Source organism: Falco peregrinus, chromosome 3 (assembly GCF_023634155.1).
Source record: "Falco peregrinus isolate bFalPer1 chromosome 3, bFalPer1.pri, whole genome shotgun sequence".
Classification (NCBI taxonomy): domain Eukaryota; kingdom Metazoa; phylum Chordata; class Aves; order Falconiformes; family Falconidae; genus Falco; species Falco peregrinus.
The window spans coordinates 120,729,385-120,751,650 of NC_073723.1; the positions used below are offsets into that span (position 1 = coordinate 120,729,385).

Consider the following 22,266-nt stretch of genomic DNA (forward strand, 5'->3'; position numbering starts at 1 on the left):
AAGCCACGTAGATGCGGTGCTTGGGGACATGGGCCGGTGGTGGGCTCGGCAGTGCTGGGGCAACGGCTGGACTTGATCTCAAAGGATTTTTCTAACTTAAAGGGTTCTGTGACTTGAGCACCTGTTAGGAGTTAACTCCTCAGAACGAGGTTCTCAGCTGTTTGAAGGTGTTCAGAGAATACTACAGATTCACATGTGCCTGGCAGACTCCTCTGGAGCCCTTTCTGCAGACTCTTCCAGTCTGCCCTGATGGCCATCCCCGTACTTGGGTTCTGTGGGTAGCTGCCTCCATGCTGTTGCTGCTTTTCTTCTCGTTGCCGTTAGCCAGCTCCTTTCACTTGGACTTGCTGTCTAATGTGCCCTCCCCTTCAAATGAGCGCCGTCCTTCGTACTGCTCGTTGTGTCTCAGGCGTTGGTGAGGTCTCTCTTCAGAAAAGTTGGTTGTGCTGTCCCTGAAGAGGTCCTCCATCTTCTCGTGTCTCAACTCGAAGTTTTGATTAATTGCCTTCTATTTCTGCCTGCTAGGGAGGAAGCGACGTGATAGCGTTGTTGTGTTACTGAATAGATTTGTGCAGGAAAAGCAGCTCCCAGGGAGGGTAAGTGCTTCCTGACAGCGCCCAGGGCTTAGATGGATCTGCTGAAATGTGGCTGGTGCTCTCCACTTGCCTTCATTTCTACTGTTCCTCTCATGCGCTGGTCTCTGTAACCAGATGTAAAGTGAAACATCCTTCCCTATTAAAACAAAGATATTTTGGTGTTTTATATATTAACTGGCTCTTAGAACAGTAGAATACAGTTCCTATGTTCTGTGTAAACACAGGAATACAGTTTCCTTACCGTTTTTGTCCTGCTAGGTAGTTAGCTTGAGCTGAAACTGAAGGGGCAAAACATAGCTTAAAAAATAACACATCAGCGATGCCTGGGTGGCACACAAGAGCCAAACATTAACTAGAAGCAGACCAAGGTGGGCTGACAGGCCTGGGAGACACTGAACTGCATAGCACTGCTCTGTTCAGGCGCTGAAATTCCTTTCTGTTGGCAGAGCCTGATCCTCCTTTAACTGGGAACGTGTTGTTAGGACACAAATTCCTTGCCAAGGCAACAATTAGCCACATTTGTTCTGGGGAAGATGTCAGTTAACTTTTGTGGTGCTGTCTGGGATGCAATCTCCTCTGCTTCCTGGCTGTAAGACATCAGCAGTGCTGGGCAGTAGCTCGGGTGAATCTCCATGTGTCAGGGAGAGCTCATGTAGGGGTTGATCCTACCGGGGGCTCCGTACGTGCGCCTGCGCATTTTGGGAGCCTTGTTGACCTGGATGTGCACAATGACTGGAGTATTTCTAAGTGCAGCCTTGCCCAGAGGACGTGCTGTCCCTCTGACTCGCCTGCCTCTTGTTCCCCTGTCACAGTATTTCTAGCTGAGAGATCTGTCCCAGTCACCCTAGTGCCAAAGTCTTTCCTTTTGTTCAGATGGTGTAATGGCTTTGCTGACCGATGGTACTGACCTTTGAGATCTTTACATTCTTTCCAGGTAGCTCAGGATGAGTCCTATGAGAACTTGAAATGTTTGTAAGAGTAATGCTTCTGTTTCTGCTTCTCAGAGATGTGCGGTTTTAGGAGAACTTGACCGGTGGAGTTGCTTACCACTGGCTTTCGCGGAGTGCAGCCTATGAGCAAAGCGAACAAAGTCCTGCTCCTATGGGCTTCTGCAGTCAGAGTTGTTTTTTTCCACAACTTGGTTGGGGCAGCAAAATGTGTAGCTTATAACAATGCTGTTTCATTCTCAATGTAGCTGTTCCTGTTTCCTTTTCTTCCTGTCCTGCCTATGATACGCTTCTGTGTCTGCATATGCAGTATTTCTCCTGTCTTATCTACTCAGCCAAGTCCTCTGAAGCTTCCCATCTGCCCGACAGGCTGTAGCAGCGTGAAGTACCTGGCCCTTTACTAGATACTTCTTGGCTCCACGGGAGGGAACCTGGGAGGTTAATTTTGATTCTTGTATTCAGGCTTTGTAAAAGCAAACTGCTCTGAATCGCCTGGATGGAAATAAGTGAACGCACAGCTTGGCCCCCACAGACACAGGCTGGGCTGTTGCCTGGCCTCTGCGAGGCATGCCAGGGTGGTGGGATGGGTTGAATGAAACGTTGTTTAATTTCAAGAGATGGAGATGTTGTAGAGATTGAGATCTCTAGGCCTCCTTCATTTTTGGAGCTTTTTTGGGTCAGTGGTCTTCGTAGACTCCAATACCTGTCCTCAATATGCAGGACAAGAAAATACATCAGTGGGAATAAAGAGTAATCTTTTTTCTTGTGGAAGGAGGAAAGGTACCAGATGGCTACAGTAGGATCTTAGCTTTGGTTTTCTTGTCCTCTTGTCCAGTTCCCATGGAATCTACATGGGAGACTACCAGAGCCCGGCTCCTTGCTGCTTTCTGGGAGTCCAGGGATCGCTCCTGCAGCTCTTGGCTCCGTTCTGGCAGCGAGGTTGCCTTCCCCTTCACATGCAATTGCAAGGGCGTACCCTGTGTTCAGCACCAGTGCGGTGGGGCAGGAAGGGACCTTTGCAAGTTACTTGGTTTCATGTGTCTGAAGATTAAAAAAAAGGGGAAACTGCAGCAGAACCCTACTCACTTGTGGATTAAGGGGGACAGGGTGCAGGACCTTCCTGTCTGGTGCCGCTGTGTGGTCCAGGGATGAGAACAGAGGGTCCCCTGAGCATGTAGACAAGCCTAGGTCTGTATTTCACCAGATATTCACCCAATTAGCTAGATTTCACGGGTAGAAAAACCATTCAGTAAAGGCTAGACCAAGTCACGGCAGCTGTAGAAAGCCTGGGAGATCAGCCAGAGATAAGGTCTGTTCTTGATAAGACATAAACCAGTGTGTTACTTAACATTTATCTCAGTTTGGCAAACAGAGTGATGTGCTTTAAATTAGCTGTCCACCCCGTCTCCTGGGTGGTAACAACCCTTTTTCTCTATGTGATTTGTATTTCAGAACCATAACTAGTTCTGGGGGATTAACTACAGCCAGTGTAGCACTGTTTAGAGGGACCCAGGTGGGGGAGACCAAGGGCTTGTGCTCTCGTCTTCTTCCAGATGAGTTTCTTTTGCTGGTCTTTCTCTGCCCTCTTAAAACAACTGAAACAGGAGAGACGCTCCGAGAGGTTGGCCTTACTGTAGGGAGTTTCCCTCAGGAAGAGCTGGGCGGCTGCAGGGTGTTATCCGGGGCGAAGGGGCTGTCTTGGCTTCCTTGGCCTCGTGCAAGCCGCAGTGTGAGCAAGCCCTCGCCTGCCTGGGCAGCGGAGCTCTACAGCTCACCAGCAGAAATGGGCATCAGTCCTTGTGTTGTGCGCCAGCGCAGCACGCCTGGGCCTGGCCGCATGCGGGGCTGCACCGCTGCCTTTGGAACCCTCTTGCTTTTGCCTTTCCCAGCCGCTGCTGCTGCTGGGGCTCCCCTGCCTTCAGCCCCAGGGGCAAACTCCTTTTGCTTCTTGGAAGCTGAAGCTCCCACAGCCCTGGCTTCATGTTGTGCACAAAATGGGCAGATGGTTTGGGAGTGCTGCTCCTCTAGGCTGGGGTCCCGTCTCTCCCACTCTGATCTCAGCGCCGCAGTGAGCACCGTGCGCGCTTTAGGTAGATGTAGGATGTAGCTGAGCTGCCTGATGCTACGGAGGCTTGGCAGCTTTCCCACTGGGAAGCCTCCCTGTCACACCAGCCAGAGGACTTGGGGCTCCCAGGGCAAGAACGGACACATGCTTCAGGGCAATGAGGTCTTCCCTTTGTAGCAGGAGGTCTGTGCCTCAGCCTGTGCAGTGCCACTGAAATGGACTCGCCTCCATTACTGTCCTCCTGGCCACTTGCTTCATTCGTGTTCCCTTTCTGGGGTATTCAGTTGTCCTGCAGCACCAGGGAAGTCCAGACACAGCATTAAAATTAACATGAAGTTGCAAAGTCCCCTGCGTCACAGCTACTACCGGATTCACACTGAAGCAAACACGATGTAGCCTGAAAAATAATCGATAGGATTCATGTGGCACCCATCTTCTCGCGTCTGGTCAAATCGCTTCCTTTTCAAATGCTGTCGGGCCTGGCCTGGGCACTTTTGTAACAGTTTTACCAAGTGGAACAGGGTTTGAAGGAGCGCGTTTTGATGTCGTGGAGAGCACCTGTAAAGGCAAATGACACCGGCACATAGGCCAATGCAATTGTTGCGGTTCAAATGGCAGAGCTGATCTCTGCTGGTCTTTATTTCGGCCTTGTGTGGGAAGTGGGGCTGTCACTGGCGCTAGGTGAGGTCAGCTATGGCTGCATCTACCCAAATGGTGAGGATGAGACCCCTGGCCTCTGCGGCTGCACAGCCCTTCTAGTGAAAATATTTCACCAGTGTCCATCCTGACTGTCCTGCACCCCAGTTTGTGCCTGTTGCCCGTTGCCACACCATTTGCCACTACTGAGAAGAGTTTGCTTCCGTCTCCTTCGCAGCCGCCCTTCCAACAGCGGCAGGTAGGGATCAGACACCCCTCGCCTCCGGGCTCTCCCGGCTCAGCTCCCTCTGTCAGACGTGCCCCAGGGCTCAGGCTTGGTGGCAGTTCTCTGCCAGTGCCGCTCCAGTTCTCCACGTCCCTTTTGAGTTGCACGTGCTGTTCCAGGAGCAGCATCACCAGTACCAAGCAGAGGGCTATTAACTGACCTCATTCTGCTGGCCATGCTCCTCCTAGCATAGCGAACTCCCCTGATTCACGAGAGCATGCTGGCAACCTTCTCTGTTGAGAAAGGCTGTGGTTAAACTGGTGCAGCTTTGCTGTTTGGTTGGGAAACCAGGGTGTTTGCTGCAGCTCTGCATGCTGCAGTGGGTGTCTGGCAGGCTTAGATGGGAACTATGGGACGTGCAAATAGCCAGAGCCTTCCGATAGCAGTGCGGGCTGCGCGCCTGCTCCAGTGGGCTTCCAATGCGCGTCGACGAGTTGTGATTGCCTGGTCCTTCAGGGCTGGCTCAGAAACCTCACACCTCCATCCTTGTAGAAACCAGTGCCGGTTCTTAACAACAAAGAAAACCCAACATTTCCTGGTTAAACAGCCAACAGTGAATAACGGGAGCAGACAGAAACACATGTGATTTCTTGTTATAACACAAGTGACTCAGACGGATGTTATTCCCGTGACTTAAGTGATGCCAGTGCCACCATCCCATGTGAAACCCGAGCAGAGCAATGTCAGAGCTGCTGCCCTGGGACTTCGGTGGCAAGAGGTGGTGGGTCCCCCATGTGTCTGTCTCCCCTTTCTTCTCAGGCTGAAGGAGCACAAGAGCTGAGGGAGGTTTATAATGCTGCAGAGGTGGCAGGGGGTAGTTCTCTGGCTGATGTTTCCCCATGTGGGGATTCAAGCAGCGAAGTGGTCTCATCCTGACGCTTTGCTCAGCTGCAGCCAGTCTCCACCTCCAGTGGAAGCATTTGAAGAGCTCTCACCACTGTGCTGGCTCCCAGTCCCATCATCTGGAAGGAAAGAGGCCCAGAGGACGCATCTGCTGAGGGTGCTGGGCCCCCTGGCCAAGCCCGGGCCACCTCTGCGACCCTGGTGCAGCTGAGAGCACCCCTGCCCTGGAGCTGCTGCGGGGCAGGGCCACCCCGCTCAGGCCTGGGTGGCTCCGGGTGACACAGGAGTGTGACAAGCCCTTGGCCAGGACAGAGCCTCTGCTGCTGTTTCCCTGCCGCCGCCTGCTTGCGGAAGGGCCGCAGGAGCTGGTGTCAGGCTCCAGGGCGCAGCCAGGGCATGTCTGAGCCGTGTTGCAAGTGCCAAGAGGGAAGTGAGTCACTCACCTGCGAGGAGCGCAGCACCCTCACCCTCCGTCCGTCCTGTCCTTCCGTCCCTGCCTCTTCCCGAGCAGGAGCGCCCGTGGCTCACCCTGCTCACGGCCGGGACCTGCCGGGCTGGCGTCTGCTGGGCCAGGTGCTCTGTGGCCCTCAGGTAAGAGGCTCTTTCCCTTCTGCGCGCTCCCCCAGGGTGCTGGCCTCCCTCCCCCAGCTCCACAGGCTTTTCTTGCGTCTGGGTGTCTTGGGACACGGGCTGGCTGTGTGTCCGCCCCGGATCTCTGAGCTGTGACATCTCAGACAGCTCCAGGGACTTTGGAGCCGTCCTTGCCCTCCCGTCCAGGTGAGCCGGGCAGACGCGTCCTTGCTCCCTGTGCCCAGCGAGCAGGGATGAGGTGCATCATGATGGCATGAGTCAGGCTAGCGCTGCCATCGCCCTTGGGGCTGTGGCAATAGGGACTGCCCTCACCTGGGTCCTGTCCCAGCTCTGGGTGGCAAGAACAACCCCAGCTTTGCTTGGATGCTGCGAAGCGAGGTGAGGAGCCCTGCCACTGGAGTGAGGAAGAGGAGGCAATGCCTGGAGCCTCTCAAGGAGCCCAGGTCCCTCATCCCACTCCTGTGTGGCCCCTGCTCCTCCCCGGCTGGGGCAGGGGGACGGGGCAGAGGGCAGGCAGCCGCTGTTGGGAGGTGACGTGCTGCAGCCTGGAGCAGCGCAAGCAGAGTGACCTGGCCCCGGGCAGCTCGGTGGGAGCACGGCTTTCCCCTCCAGCAGAGCTACGGCAGCCTGGGGCTGCAGCCTGCAAACCCGACGCGGTGGCCCACAGATCCCACCGCTGTGCCCACTGCGGCAGGGCTGGGCTCGGGCCCCACCTGCCCAAAGCTGCCCCCCTCCTGCTGCCCCCATTGCCCCCGCAGCTCCCGGCCGTGACCTTCCCTGCCAGGCCGGGGGTCCCGGCAGCACCGCCAGCTGCAGAAGCTCTGCCCTGCCTTTGCAATGGCTACCAGGAAGCGTTTCTGCTCGCTGCCCCAGGAGGGGCTCTCGGCCGCTGCGGTGGATGTACTTCTCCACGGAGCAACCCAAGCGCTGGGTCGCATTCCTGCATTGTTGGTAATGAGGTGGGGACTTGTTGTGCTGGGCTCTGAAACGCTCGCCGGGGAAAGCTACGGGGTTTGTTTAGTATTTCTTTCCTGCAACAAGCAAAAGGAAATTGTGTACAGGGTGTGACATGAGTAGTGGAAACTTGCAGACAGTAATGCCTAGCGTCAGATCATCAGCTGCTCTGGCTCAAAAGGAACTTCATGTCCTTTCACAGACCTGTCCTGGCACTTCAAAACGCATCCTGGTGACCAGGACTGGCAGGGATCCTGCTCAGCCGTGTGCTGCTCCTGCGCGCTGCATGCACCACACAACTTTTAGCCTGGTGGCGATGGCTGGTGCTTTCGCAAGATCCATGTTGGTATTTCATCTTGTCCTTGTTCACAGCTTGCCACTGCACAGGGCAGTCGACAGTGCCCATGGAGTCTGTTAGCTAAAGTGCCGTTCCTCTGCACTCCTCGGAGAGCTCTTCTCCACTAATACGGTATGGGTTTGCTCTTGGGAAGACCCCTCTGAATATTTCCTTATAATACTACATTTTTGAAACCCAGAGTGTTTCTGGTACCTGCAAATTTATATGTGGCCATCAAAAGTGCGTATGTTGCTAACGGGCTCCATCTCAAAAGGAAATGCCCCCAAGGAAACATGCCAGAGGCAGGCAGTGCATAAGAGGCAGTGTGCCTCTCTCACGGCGGTGTGCGCTTGCCATGAGGGTGCTGATGTGGTGCCAGAACCAAGGGAAGCAGCCCGCTGCCACAGCCGGCGTGCATGAATTCATCCCCGGAAAACATCATTTGGAAGAGCTGCTCCAGGATCCAGCGTCCTGGTACAACAGCCTGAAGTACCGTTAGTGCTACTTAAAAGCATCGTATGGGAATCAGTTATAGTAAAAGAAGCTTATTTATTTTTTTATTAGATTGCAAGTTTGCTTGATGAAAGTAAAAGCATATTCAAAATTGCTTTTTTTTTAACTTTGCCTTGCATGGCATTTAGTGGTTGTCAGACCTTGTGTGCATCCCCCAGACTGGAAGAAAGGTAAATATCACTCAGAACGGGGCAGTCAGAACCTGCTAGGACCACTTAACAAGCAAGGCCACTGCAAACAAAATGCATCTTAATACTGGACTTAAAGTTACGCGCTTGGAAACAGGCAGCAGTCCCAGCAGCAGGGGAGCAGAGTCCCCAGGCTGGAAGGGATGCGAGAGGGAGAAGTGCTGGTGGTGGGCACTGTGGGGGGCGTTAAGGGAACCTGTCAGTGCAGAATGGACACAATGCAGTTCGGGAGGTTGGGAGGGGGCTGTTCTCACCCTTTCTCTATTGCCTTGGTACTGGGAGCACTGAGTCTGCGTCCCCTTCTACTTTTCATGCGTTAAACGCGACAGCTGAAAATGGAGATGGTGAGGAAGGGAACTCCCCAGATAATTAAGAGGTGGACAAGTGCAAGCCCGGCAAGAGGCCCAGCTACGTGACCGAGCGGTTGTTCTGGGCATTTCTGTGAACCTCAGTAGCTTAAGGCCTAAGCTGAGCATTTGAGGCAAAGCTGAAAATGGTGTGGCACAGGGAACGCAGCCCTCAGCTGCCCACGGTGGCTCTCCCAAGGTGTGACACCACGCCGTGGGGGTCTCTGCTGCTCCTCACAGCACGGAGGTGGCCAGGGCCTGCCACGGGCTGCTTGCCACGGGCAGCATTTCATGAAGAGAGCCAGGAGAGCCAGCCTTCCCAGGGAGCACCAATGTGGACCGGCCTCTTCTGCTCCCCCTGGGCCCGTGTTGCTCCCCAGCAACCTTGTTGCAGGCTCAGGCACCGCTGCGTGCTGGTGACGGACTTTGTGGCTCCGTCCCTATGTGTTTCACACTGACCCAGGCACCAGACTCGGTGTTTCAGTTCCTGCAGGTGTCTGCAGGTGTGAGGTTTGTGCAGGACATGGTGCAGATGCTCCAAGCTCACATGTGCGCTGTGTGCAGGTGTAAGAGCAGTGTCTGCATGAAGGGCAGGTTAACCATCAGCATGGGAGCTACAGCTTGGGATTTATAGCTTAGCTGGGACTGTGTGTGCAGCTTTGCTTGTCACCGGTGTCTCCCTGGGCACCCCCGCAATTTGCATCACTGTGATGAGTGGTCTTCAGGATGCCACCAATAATGGCAGTCATCATGTGAAGGCAGATGGGCCAGGTGAAGACCTGCCATGCTGTGGTGTCTCAGTGTCCACTGAAGGTCCCCAAGACAAAAGGAGACGTGGGATGGCTGGATTCCTGGGTCTGTTTAGCCCCGACCTGAGTGTGAAGGAGACTGCTAGGGAATGAGTCTGTCCGTGGGATATATGAGTTTCCTACCACTTCCCTTCCTCAAAGTTTTTAAGTGAAAGCTCTTCTGGCTCCTGCCATTCATCTGTTTGGAAGAGGGATGCTCAAATGCTGTCTAACCATGGACACGGGGTGGGTTCCTATTCTGCCTTTACAGGAAAATCCCAACTTTGCCCTCTTTCAGGATCATCAGGAGCAGAGATACTTTGAGGAAACAGCTTAAAGGACTTTCCAGATCTTCACTGTGGTTAATTGCCTTTCCTCTACAGCTTATTTTATTTCTCATTTCCTTTGAGCTGATGTCACACGTTTCCTCTTCTCTAGTGACTCTGCAGTCATGCTGCAACTGTTCCCATTCTGGTGTCCTGTTCTTGAGAGCCGCCTGTGTGGAGACCTTTCCGCTCCAGGTCCGAGAAAATAACACCTGGAAGAAGACTGAGCATCCTCATTAGAACACCCACCACTGCTCTACTGAAGCTGAAGATGGACATACTGTGCTGAATCCTTTTGATGGTGGTAAGCAGAAAATACGCTTTATTACTGCTAGTCCTCTTGGAATATACTCTTGCTGATGGCATAGCTTGTGCTAACGTGGTCTGTGCACCTTGCTGCCATGAGCCAGTGGATCCTTATGGGAAGAGCATGGCCCATGGGAAGGAGTGTGGATTGGGAACAGAGTCCGCAGTTGCCCCGGCCATGCTCTGCTGCACAGCCGGTTACTTCCATCTCTAGTTCTGCATCCAATGGAGTTGATGACTTAAAGCACTTGGGGTTATTGGCTGGTGTACTATGCACAAGGAGCGGCTGGGGTTAGAGTTGCCAGGGGGTTTGGTAAAGCAATGCAGCCTGCTGCAGCGGGGAGCAGGACCCACACCCACCCGCCCACACCCCGACCACCATGCCAGCTCTCCCTTCTGCTGGCACGGAGAGTATTTACATGTTTTATACAAAGGGGAGCCACTTCAACAGGAGAGGCTGCGTGAGATCCCCCGTATGGTGCTCCGGAGTCTAGGGCTTAGGACATCTCACAAGTACACGGGAGATGTGAGCTTGAGTTCCTCCGGCTGAAGAAGAAGTGGGTGTTGGGTAAAGTTAGTGGGGAATGGTGCCATGCTGTCTTCTAGCTGTAATTTGTAGAATATCTGGCTTGACAAGCGAGAAGGGAAAAGCAACTCTCCTGTGATTCCCTGAAGGACCCTGGCATTGGCACTGCACAGCCTGCTGAGGCAAAGATAGGTGAGCTCTGCCAAGTGCTGCTGGGGTCAGGAGATGGCACTGCCATCTCCCACAGCCCACCACTGCCAGAGATTTCCCGTGGACTTAGAGCACATCCTTGCATTCATCCCTCCAGATCACACCGCCAGCCCCTTAGCTCAAACCCGTCTCCTATGCAAGGGTTTGCAGCGGAGGGAGATCTGCAAGTTGGCTCTTCCTTCCACCCAACTGGTAGATATGGCAGCTGATGGGCAGGCCTGAAGATCCCACCAGTAAAGTTCACCAGAGCTCCTGGGCAGTTTGGTGGCTGCCATGCCCACGTACAGCACCAGAAATGGAGAGGTGGATAGACAGTGCCCTGCAGCACACTCTAAAGGGACTTTGTGAATAACAGTTGTGCCTACGTATTGGCTGTGGGTGCTTCTCTCCTCCTCGTGAATTCTGCTAGAGGGATGCATCTCCTTCCTCCCCGTCCCCAACTCTTGGTATATTCAAGTCTGGTGCTACAGCGATAGAGCAGTTTTCATTGCAAAGATTCTAGCCACAAGCACCAAAACCATTTGCTGAAGTTGGCAGATAGCCAGAACACTGGGGGTTTATGATGCAGATTTGAAAAAAAATTAAGTTCTCAAATGATCTTAGGTAATTAGGACTTTTTTTCCCCTCATATTCTAACATCAGAATAGTACATCAAATACAGAGCTCCCCACTAGTTTCTCTTGCCCCTGCACAGCCTCACCCCTTTACCCCTTTCCTGAGTGTCTGCATCTGCTAGGTGCCCTCCCAAGTTGAGCGATGCAAACCCTTCTAACTGGTGTATGTCTGTCCTTACCAGAGATGGTCCCTCAGCAGGTGGGGGAGCTGGGCTTAGACACGGACCTTTATTTAAGGCCACGTTGTCACAATTACCACTTTCAATACCTAGATGAGGGTGTGTAAACAGATCCATGAGATGACCAGTACGACTTGCCTGGGGTCCTGCATGGATCACAGGTAGAACAGGGATCAGAACGTGGTGTCCTGCCTGCTCTGGGACCTCTCCACAGGGCAGCAGGGAGTGACACGTAACTCCTCAGGGATGTGCCAGACCTCTGTGGACGGAGCCCAGGGTGCCATAACCCAGAGCATCCTCGCCTCCTGGCTGCCACCAGCTGAACCCTTTAGAGATTGGTGGGTTCTCAGCAGGGTGACAGACCTCAAAGTGAAAGAGGACAGGTACAAGTGTCACCTGGCCAACTGCTACTACTGCCACTCTACTTGTTAATTCACATGGAACACAGCTGAAAAAGATTGAGTTTAAAGACACCTAAACCCCAGTGCTGGCCAGCACGCAGCAGCCTGTGAAGATCCAAGGACAAGGTTTGGCCATCTGTAGTTGTGATGTCCTATGGGAACCTGTGAGGGGTAAGGAGGAACAAGCTCAGGAAGATGGCTATTGCCTTCCTCTCCTGGCAGCTGGAAAGAAGTGCCAAGGGGTTTCAGGGTTTTCTGAAGAAAGGGAGAGCTTTTCTGTGTTAGAGCCGACTTCCCCATTTGCAGAGGAAAACTGCAGATGTGCAAATGCATAAATGAGGAACCAACAGCACATGGGCACAAAGAGACACTCAACCCAGAGCGGGTGAGATGTGGGTTCATGCTACTAGCACGCTGCTGGGGAAGATCCAGAAAGTGTCAAGACAGGAGGGTGCCTTCTCAGGAGGCAGCAAGTCTTTTTGGGAAAATGCTTCGGGGCTGGCAGAGCTGAGGCAAGCACGAGCACCCGGCATTCCCACCGTAACTTGCACAAGAAGTTTGGGCTTCGTGACTGGTGGTACAGCTCACTCACTCTCCAGGAAAACCACCATGTTCTGCAAATTAGGTTAAAACCCCAGCAAGTTTACCATCAGCGAGCGACCTAGTGTCCTTGCCGGTGGCTCTCAGGCTGCTTTACCTGCATTACAGTCAGTTATCTGCCCAGGGGGAAGGAAGAAGGAGACAAAAACGAGCAGCTATGCGAGATTGTGCCGTGGAGAGAGGAGTGCCTGCCCAGCGCCAGACGGGGAGCTGGTTCCGGAGTCAAGAACAGGGGTGCACGTCCTCGGGATGGTAAAAGCATGCAAGCGGTTAGACCCAGTCCATGTAAATCTGAGACAAGAACATGTACGGTATTGATGATACGGGAATTTTATATGTCCAAACTGTAGGCAAGATATGAAGAAATACTAACTGAGGCAGGGACTGGTAATATTACAAATCCAAAAGCATCTCTCTAGGGACAGTGTGTGCCAGCAGCCTCTCCAGCGCCACAGGGAAGCACAGAACTGCTGCTGACACTGGCTTTGATGCAGAAAGGGGGGGCGGGCGGGAGGCGCGGGGCAGGGGGGAAGCCAGATGGGTTTGATGACAACTTGAATTCAAATTGATGACGTGATAGACAACAGCCAAGATTTTAAGAGAGAGAAGCTGTAGTTAAAATCAGCAGTGTACCACAAAACCTCACCCTTTAGGATTAGTGACTCACCTTTTACATCATTCACTAAGGAAAAAAATTGAGAGGTCAGGTGGCCTGTGAAGCGAGTGTGAGATCCTACGGTGCCTGCAACCAAAACCAAATACAATCCTCACAAGTGTAAGCAGGAAAATGTCAGAAAACAACAAGTAGAGGGCAACTCTGGAAATGGCATTAGTGTGACCAGATATTTTTACTAGATATTTTTTCACTTCTGGAATTTCTAGGTTAAAATAAATTTAGGCATATTAGAAAGCATGAGGAACCACAGCGGTGGCGGGCTGGAAACCTGTTTGCTTATAGTAAAGGATTAAAAATCTTGAGATGGAGCAGAGTAGCAGATTATTTTATTTAAGAACCCTCATGCAGAAAAATCTTTTGAGATTAGAGATTAGTGAGAGATCTGCATGGCAGCAAACAATGCTTGATGAAGACAAAAGTGCCAGTACGGCATGGAAATGGGATCAAAGAGAGGACCAAGGGGACAGGGCAGGTGTCTGTACCTTGAGCCAAGGCACAGAGCAGAACTCCTGTGGTCACAGACAGCTGAAGATGAGAGGTGGATTTGGGCTTAGCAATGGCAGCATGCCAATCAGCTCGTTTTATGCTTTATATTTTTAGGTGAAAAGAAAAGCTGCAGCTGGAAATTCTCCTTCAGATGTGCCCACTCAGCACCACAATGTCTGGAAAGGGTAAAGGTGGTGCTGAAGGCAGTGCTGATTCCTACATTTCATGCCACATAGACTCTGAATTTCGCTACAACCTCTTCACTGTTTTCTACAGCATCATTTTCATTCTGGGCTTTGTTGCCAACTGCTATGTGCTCTGGATTTTCAGCCGTATTTACCCCACCAAGAAACTCAATGAAATCAAGATATTCATGGTGAACCTGACAGTGGCTGACCTGCTCTTCTTGGTTACAATGCCAATGTGGATTGTTTACTATCACCACCACGGAGACTGGATCATGCCTGAATTCCTCTGTAATGTGGCTGGCTGTTTATTTTTTGTTAACACCTACTCTTCTGTTGCCTTTCTGATGGTCATCACATATAACCGTTACCAAGCTGTGACTAATCCCATCAAAGCTGCTCAGTTTACCACCCAGAGAAGGGGTATCTACTTGTCAGCGGCTATCTGGATCATAATAGTGGGCAGCTCTTTGTATTACCTTTTTGACAACAATACTAATCAGGAGGAGATGGACTCAAAGAATTTCACGCGGTGCTTTGAGCACTACAGCTCTTCTGGCAGTGTTTCAGCTGTTCTCGCCATTCATGTCATCATCTGTATCCTCTTCTATATCATTTTCCTTTTCATACTAGGCTGGAACATCATCATCATCAGGACTCTGTTCTCCAAATCAATGCAGCCACGGAAGAGTGCTCATGTCAAGCAAAGAGCGCTCTGGATGGTTTGCACAGTGCTGGCTGTGTTCGTCATAAGCTTTGTCCCTCATCACATAGTGCACCTGCCCTGGACCTTAACTGTGCTGGAGCAGTGGAAGAAGGAAGACTGTCAGCTGCGCCAACAACTCAATGATGCTCACCAGGTGACTCTGTGCCTTTTGAGCACCAACTGCATGTTGGACCCTATCATCTACTGCTTCCTCACCAAGAAATTCCAGAAGCATCTTTCAGAAAACCTGAAGAGCATGAAAGGGAGTCGCAAATGCTCCAAGCAAACCACAGACACAGTGATTGAGGGCACCATCCACCGAGAAGACTCCATTAGGATCTAGTTCAGCCTTGTTCTGATTGTAGACTGAGATGCATCTTAGTCACTCATCTTTCAGGAGGAGGCACTGAGGGGCAAAACAGAGGACCAGGATATTACACTTCCTTTTTCCCATCAGGCAGAAGAATGGATGCTCATTTCTTCTACCACATGCAACTAGCAGAACTGAAACCTGTAGTAAGCTAGCAGAAAAGTGCCTTCTCTCTGGGCTGATGTTCTCATGCACACTGAGAACAGCTCAGATGACTGCTTTTACGTAAAAGAAATGTGTCATTGAGTCTCTGCAGTGAGCAGCTGGAAGCTAAGTGCACTCAAATTTTCCATTGTGTCAGCCCAGATAGCGCCGTCCTTGGTCTTTTGCCTGCCCAGCTCCCATGAAGAATCCAAGGTCAGACCTGTAAGAGACTTCAGAAAGACCTGGGAGAACAGACTGGGCTGCTAGTATCATCAAGTGACTTTTTAAGGCAGCTTGCACAGTTCTTTGAAGACAGTCTGAGCTGAAGAAGCTTGAGTGGCTAGAAGGGGTGTAGTCCAAGGAGTTCCTCAAATGCCATCAAAAAAGAGATCTGCACCTCTGACCCCTTCTTACCTATGTGCGTCATCTGTGGGGTCCGTACTTGACAGGCGTCTGGGAGTAGCTATTACAAACGTTTGCCTTTGCTCCCAGCTCTTGCATCAGGCGAGCAGTAGGCAAGAAAAGGAAGAGGTGGCAGTGGCTCAGCCCCCATATGTCCAAGGTATGTCCAAGGGGCACTACTGTCTGCCCTGGCTTCTTGTACGACAGCGCGACTGGCAGAGCAGTGGCCTCTTGCACTCGGTTTAGTAATTTTTGGCTGACTGCATGCACCTGTGGGAATCCAATCTCACTTTGGAGGCTCCTGATAACAGAAGATTACTGTCAGCATGGGCATTATGATAAGAAGAAAAAAAGCTTAAAATGCTTTGGTATCTTCTTTTCTTATTTATTTAAATTAGAGCTGTAGAAAGCAACTGTATGTTATTCCTTCCCCCAGCATTTCTATTTCTGCTATGAAGAAATGAAGCTGCCTCGTTCTTGATAGCCTCCCACAAGTGAAGTATTAGGGCAGGTCATGGCCACTTTCTGAGTAAATCAGCGCTGCACAGTGATCCAGGGCCTTTGACAGACAGGTAATTCATGCGCTGCAAGGGGCTGGGGACTCCTCACTCAGGGCTGGCTGCAGTCAGCTGGGGCCCAGGGCAAAGTAGTTTTCCAGGGGTGGGTGCCAAGTTCTGTTACCAATCATGAGACCCTTGAGGTTCCTCTTCTGACCCAAGTTGCTCAATCCAGCATAGGAAACTGGGCAGGGCAGGGAACTCACTTGTTTTCACAACAGTTTTTGGTTCCCTAAACTACATAGGGGAGCCTGGTTGATGACAAGAAAAGCATATCTGACCTGTGACACTGATTATTCATATGCAAGCACAGCAGCTTTCCTACACCCACCAGAGAATGTGAAAGATGGGCTCAAGTCTTTCCAAAGACAGGATCAACATTTGTGTTAGACTTTGCCTGTATTTGGTGGAGAAACATGTTCTTCAGATTTATCTCCTGAAGATCCTCAGGCAGCGTTTATGCTTACTGGTGCAAATAAGTACAAGAACCAAGTCATTTCTGTTTCTAATGCCACCTGCCAGCACCAGCCCTGCACTCCGGGCCCTGTGCCAGGCAGAGGAAAGAATCTGATTACAGCATGAATTCATTTCCCTTCTGGTCCTGGACTCTGCTCCGGTTATGACCACCCAGAAGGCACACCTGCTGGCACCTCTTAGCAGAGAGAGAATTCCTCAGCCATGTTCAAAGCTTTGCCCTGAATCTGCAGCGATCTGAACCACAGCACAGAGCAAGGGGGGCAACTTCTGTAATTTAAAAGCCTAAATCCCACTTGCTGGAGGAACCTGCCTCTGTATTTCTGCCTTCCCCAGGTGGCGTGTTCTGGCTGAGGCGCGCTCGCAGCTGGCAGATGGGGTGCAGCTTACCTTTTTCCCCTTGCCACCTGATGCGAATGGAGCTCTCCTGCTTCACAACCCCAAAGCACTAAACAGATGGAGTCTGGCAATTCTTAGAGGAAATGGAAACAGATTTTAGCTGGAAATCACAAAAACACGTGGTCTTCTATTGATTCCAGGAAAGCTTGCAACAGAGTTTACAGTTCAGGCTACTTACTGTGGCTAAGTAACATGCTTTACTCCACAGAAAACAGCTGTAAGGCTGGTGTGGGCTCAGAGAACAATTGCAAACTTGCATCTAAGGAAAAGGGTAAGTGGAGAAAAAGCGCCGAGGGCATTTCAGGAGGCTATGTTGTGGTAACGGAAGTCAGTAACAACGCCTTTCTAAAAAACCAGTCTGAGCTTCTACTTCTGTTCTAGAAATTACTTTATTGGTTTTATGCAACGTTGTGTTAGTCTGCTTTACTTTGCAATAAAATGGATCCACAAAAGTTCTTTTAAATAAGTGTGTTCCCTGAGTGTTTTGCCCTTTAACTTCTTCCACTTTCTCATCCTTCTGTATTTACACCGGAGGGAAAAGCCCCAGCACCCGCTGACACAGCTTCAGTTTGGTGTTTTTTTAGAACCACTACGTGAACTCGCGGGAGAGGTGACATTAAAGACTCAGCAAGTCCTGACCTGCTACAAGGGAAGGGGAAAGGGGTTCATTTCAGAGAGAGCAACTTCTGAAAGCCTGCGCGAGCGCCCCAAAGCCCCAGGAGGCCGCCCCCGAGCCCGCCGGCCCGCGCCCACGGGCCGCTCCCCGCAGGCAGCCGGGCCCGGCGCTGGACCCCCCGCCCGCTCCCCGCAGCTTGTCCCCAGCGCCCGGTTAGCGCCGCAACGCCCCGACGCAGGGGCTGGCGGCCGCTCGCAGCCCAGACAGGGCGGCTGCAGCCCCCCCCCCCCCCCGGCTCCGGCGCGGCTCGGCCCGGCCCTCCACCCGCCGCCACCATCCCGGCCCGGGCCTCGGGCGGCTGCGTCACTTCCGTCGCCGAGCGCGCGGCTTCCGGACGGCTGCGGCGGGCGGGGGCGAGGAGGCGCGGGGCCGCCGCTGCCATGTCCGCTGCGGGACGTGCTCGCGGGCCCGGCGCCGGAGCCGCCTTTCGGTAAGAGCCCGCCGCGGGGGAGGGGGGAACCGACAGGCGCCGCGCGTGGCCTCTCCCGGCCCGGCCGCGCTGCCGCCCGCGGAGCCCCCGGCGCCGCTCCCAGCCCGCCGCCCGCGGGGGCGCGTGTCTGACGGCGCGTGCCGGCCCCCGCCCGCGCGCAGCCCCTCGGCGCCGCGGCCCGGTGCTGGGGGGGGAGGGGGCGGCGCCGCTCCGGTCCCCGGGGCCTTGCAGCCCGGTGGCGCCGGGGGACCGCCGGAGGGGGCAGGCAGGCGCCGCCCAGCGCGGGTGCGGGGACAGAACCCTCGGCGGGGCCCGCGGCAGGCGGGCGGCCTCGGGGCAGCCCCGCTCGGGCCGTGCCGCTCCGCAGGAGGCGGCTACCGGGGCCGCGCCGCTCCCCGCGGGCCGGGTCCGGCCCTTGCTGGAGCCTGCGCGGACGAGCCCGGGAGGCTGGGCCGGGGCCGGCTGGGCTCGGCGGGCGGCGTTGGATCCGCAGCCGCTCGGCTGGACGCGCCCGGCGCTGGGAACGCCGCGCCGAGCTGCCGCGGCCGTGCGGAGCCCGCTGAGGCGCGGCGTGCCGGACCGGTTCGGTGCCGGCGTTTTCGGCTAAATCGTTTCCAGCCTGAAGCTGGCCCGCGATGCAGCATAGCTGTAGTATCACGGAGAAAAGCCTTGGTGGGCTTTGCTTTTGGTATGGAGCTGGCTTTCCTGTTTCTGTGATGCCCTTAATCTGTACTGCAACAGCTTCCAACTGGCAATTAAAAGTCAACCATAATGATTAAGATGATTGTCATTATCTGCCCCTGTTGTTTGCTTTCCTTCAGTTTTGTCGTTGTGGGTCATCTTAAATTCGTGATACTGAACTCGATAGGTTTTGTTGAGATTCGTGGCAATTCACGTGCCTCAAGGCACTGCTTTCACAATAAGCCACTGTGAAAAACTTGGGAGGATCGTGGCCTCCTCGGCCTGCAGAGCTGCTGGCCTGGCCGGCTCTACCTGCCGTGGCCTGGGGTTTTCCTTTTGCCTCGTGGTGCGATACTTCTTCCTTACGCAGTTCTGCAGTCCGATTTTTGTCGTGCAAACGGGTGATCTGCAGGTACGTCCTCACTGCTCCACAGCTGAGGTTAAGGCCGCAGGGTTTATAAGCCATTAGTTACTGCGACGTCTTTCCGCAGCTTTCAGCTCTTCCATGCAACCTCAGCAGCAGCTGCGGCACCTCGGTAACTGTTGTTGGGTCAGGTGACAGATTTGTTTGAAAAACTGTCACTTGCTCATCACAGCTGTAATCAATAGCTGTAATAATTGCCGAGTAATCGGTGACTTCAGGTTTTATAGCTTCTCAGAACCTTGCCTGGTAAATATTCTTTTTTTATATGTTTTTATCAACATATAAATACATTGAGTTTTGAATCGAACAGGTCAGAGTACAGTTTACTTAAATGGGTTTCCATGTTTTGTATTAATGCGTTGGAGTACGTCTACAGCAGATTTAATATACGATTTCCTAACTGTTGTGTACCAATGGGTAGTTATATATGAGTAAACATAAAACTGGATAAAATATACTGAATATTTTAATTGAATGTAAGGCCTGCACGTACTGTGTTCCCGTGTGCAAGTCATGTTGCTCGTAAAGATTCAAGGCTTAAAGCAGATATATCATTGTGGGCATGAGTAACTCAGTGCCTGTATTCTTAGTTATCAGAAGTAGGATTATTATTTTTTTTTCCTGCCTTGCAACTGTGTGTTCTTTTTTTTTTCCTGAAAAATGGGTGTTTGTTAAAACTTACACTGGGTCTGCTAAACCCTGTGATCAAAATAGGAGCTGTCAGGATGAAGATGTACAGGAAGCTTTTGAGGCCTTAACTGGAATCACGTCAGGATTTAACGACTAGTATTTTACGTATGATCTCATGCCAGTTAGTGTCTACAGACAGCATCGTCTCTTGCAGCAGCTCCTGGGTGTTTTTGTCACCTAAACCATGACCAGTGGCACACACTGGTTAGTTGTAAGTTGAGGAAGGTCTTTTTCAGCTTTTTCTTGCTTTATCTTATCCTTAATTTATTCTCTTTCTTTCATCCTAATTTGTCTGGAAGATTTTCCTTTAACTGGTTAAAGGGCACCAAAACAAGCATCTCTTCTCTCTGGTGGCCCCTCTCTAGCAGGGATTCAAGGATAGTCCATGTGGGCACTGTGACTGGAGGCACTCCAGTACCTGAGGGAGTAACTTCAGATCCTTTCTTCCTTCTTGCAGCTGTCTCCAGAGCTTCAGTGAAGGTGGTGCTGCAATGGTTCAGATCTCCTCCTAATGCGCTACCCAAACCTGATGTTTAGGAGAGTGCTGTGGGCAGAAGACACAGCATGTTGTAGCAGGCTCTTCAGTGTATGGTGTCATTTTGATCCACGATACGCCAGTCACTGCTGCCTTGTCTTTTCTAGGTTGTCACTGATCAGTTCTGTAACTGGCCAATATAATTAGAAAAGAAGCTTTGTATTTAGAAAAATAATTTAGTATTGTGATGAAGCTGGGAACATTTTCCATCTCTTAAATAAACTTCTGGGGTTAAAGGTATGGCTAGTCTAATTTCAGAGGTGATTGACCACTTCTTCAGTTCTGCAGAAGGTGGGTCTCCTGGTTTGGGAAGATCTACAGAGCTGTTCTCACATCCCAGGAGCTGCTTTCTGAGTCCTGAAATTTGCATTGTTTGTGTTTGAATACTGACAGCGCTGTTTCTCTGAGAGTCACCAACTGGAACATAACATAAAGTGGTAGCTTTAAACCTTGGGTGATAGTTCATATTTCTGTAAATATTGCATTATCATGGAATTCCATTTTGAAGATTTTATAGATCAGTCTCATACTGATGTCTTTTCTGTGGCCATTTTTTTGCCCTGTTCTCTTTTAGAGAGCTTAAGAAATTATTCCTTAAATAGGATTGATTTAAGATGATAAAGGTAGAAAAATTGCATATTTACGACCAGGATCATTTGAAAAAGTAGGTGATAAATTATTATTCAGAGCAGAAAATAAAGTAGCAGTTGTTTTCAAACCTATATGGAAGTATTCTGAAGTAGGTTCCATCACTGGTTTCCTATCAAAATATCGCCAGGCTGCTTTTTTTGGTAAAGACATAGTTGTTCTCACATACCAATTGGGGAAAATATTGTCACAGAAAACAACCCCGTTGGTTCAAGGCTTTGAAGTTTAATGTAGAAGTCTGATCCCATTTGTAGTACACCTGATGTTTTGTTCAGTACCTTTATAATAGCTCTTGAAATTTCAGAGGCCATTGGCTTTGTTATTCTGTGTGCTTAAAATCCCTGTTTCCTGTCCATCCAGAACTTTTGGTATAGGAAGGGGAGCTGGCCTTTCTAGGAGATAAAGGGACTCAAAGATACAGGGTCTCCTTTTTTTTTTTTATTTTGTTAGCTTGTTTGGCATTCTGGAGAACTGTAAAGACACATGAGGTTTAATTTTTCTTCTACTGTGTAATACTTTTTTTTTAATCCAGTAGTTAGCTCTCATGCTAAGCCTGCTTCTACATTTACCTTTCTGGGTATAAGGATGAATTAATTCTTCTGGCTTAAAGAAATTAGAAAATACCCTTGCCTGACCTGGAGAAAGCAAAAAAATCGCCATGAGTCAATCATGCCACTGCTTTCAGCATTTTAAAATAAGATAGCAAAGGTAGATTGACAGTTCTGTGAATTATTAATCTGTATAGTAGCTTTCCAGGACCCAAAGAATGTAACTTTGTGCTGAAGCACCGGGTTGTTGAGTAAGGTTCTCAGATCTCTGAATGACGTGACCTTTTTTGTGGATGCTGTTACAAAAAACATATATAATTGATCTTTACTGAAAGTCTTGGATCTTGCTAGCTACTACCAGAACCCAGTGTCTGTCATGCAGCGTCTTTTTCCAGTGAGGGAAGTAAAAAGTGGACTAGAGCATCTGTCAGAAATTCTCTTGAATTAGCTGGAATAGGCCTAAGTGAAAGATGACAGCCCTTTGGAGAATTTCTTGATGTTGACAGATTTTGGAGCTAAAAGGCAGCAGAAAATATGGTGGACTGCTCTTTCTCAAAGGTTACCTGTTACTTATGGTAAGCAAGAAGATACTAATTCCTTGGGCTCTCGTTTAGCCTGAAGGCGTCAGCCATCCTGCTGGTTCTGCCAAAACTTCCGTCAGGTTAGTGGCTTGCCCAGGGTCCCTGGCTTCCCTGGGGATGGGCACATGGTCACAGGTGACAGAGCTACCAAGGCTCCAGGAGCGGCAAAGATTGAGTTGTGCCTGTGTTCCTTGCCTGTCTCAGTTGTTAAATAAAACTGATTGTATCTTAACGGAGTGTAGAGTTAAACAGCCTTTGATTCCAGCTGCAGTCGTTTGCATAACGTGAGTCACTTTGCAACTGGAGTCAGCTAAAACAAGAATGCACGGTATTATCACGTGCCACAACTCAACTAATTACAAATACCGTAGTACAACAGTGACCTAGTCATTCATCTGTCC

At 51.2% G+C, this 22,266-nt stretch overlaps 2 protein-coding genes across 6 annotated transcripts in view; both read left to right on the forward strand.

The window, feature by feature from the left end:
* Positions 1 to 5,828: 5,828 nt before the first annotated feature.
* On the forward strand, positions 5,829 to 17,118 carry PTAFR (platelet activating factor receptor). Its single transcript, XM_055798226.1, has 3 exons — positions 5,829 to 5,964; positions 9,530 to 9,721; positions 13,530 to 17,118. Exon 3 carries the CDS (start codon positions 13,567 to 13,569, stop codon positions 14,647 to 14,649), a length of 1,083 nt encoding a protein of 360 aa, XP_055654201.1. The 5' UTR covers positions 5,829 to 5,964; positions 9,530 to 9,721; positions 13,530 to 13,566; the 3' UTR covers positions 14,650 to 17,118.
* A 512-nt stretch (positions 17,119 to 17,630) lies between these two features.
* EYA3 (EYA transcriptional coactivator and phosphatase 3) overlaps positions 17,631 to 22,266 on the forward strand; it is a 60,062-nt gene continuing 55,426 nt past the window's right edge. For all 5 annotated transcript variants that reach the window (XM_055798211.1, XM_055798214.1, XM_055798217.1 and 2 more), the window contains exon 1: positions 17,631 to 17,758. The gene's annotated coding sequence lies outside the window, so the exon portion shown is untranslated. The remainder of the gene's footprint in view (positions 17,759 to 22,266) is intronic.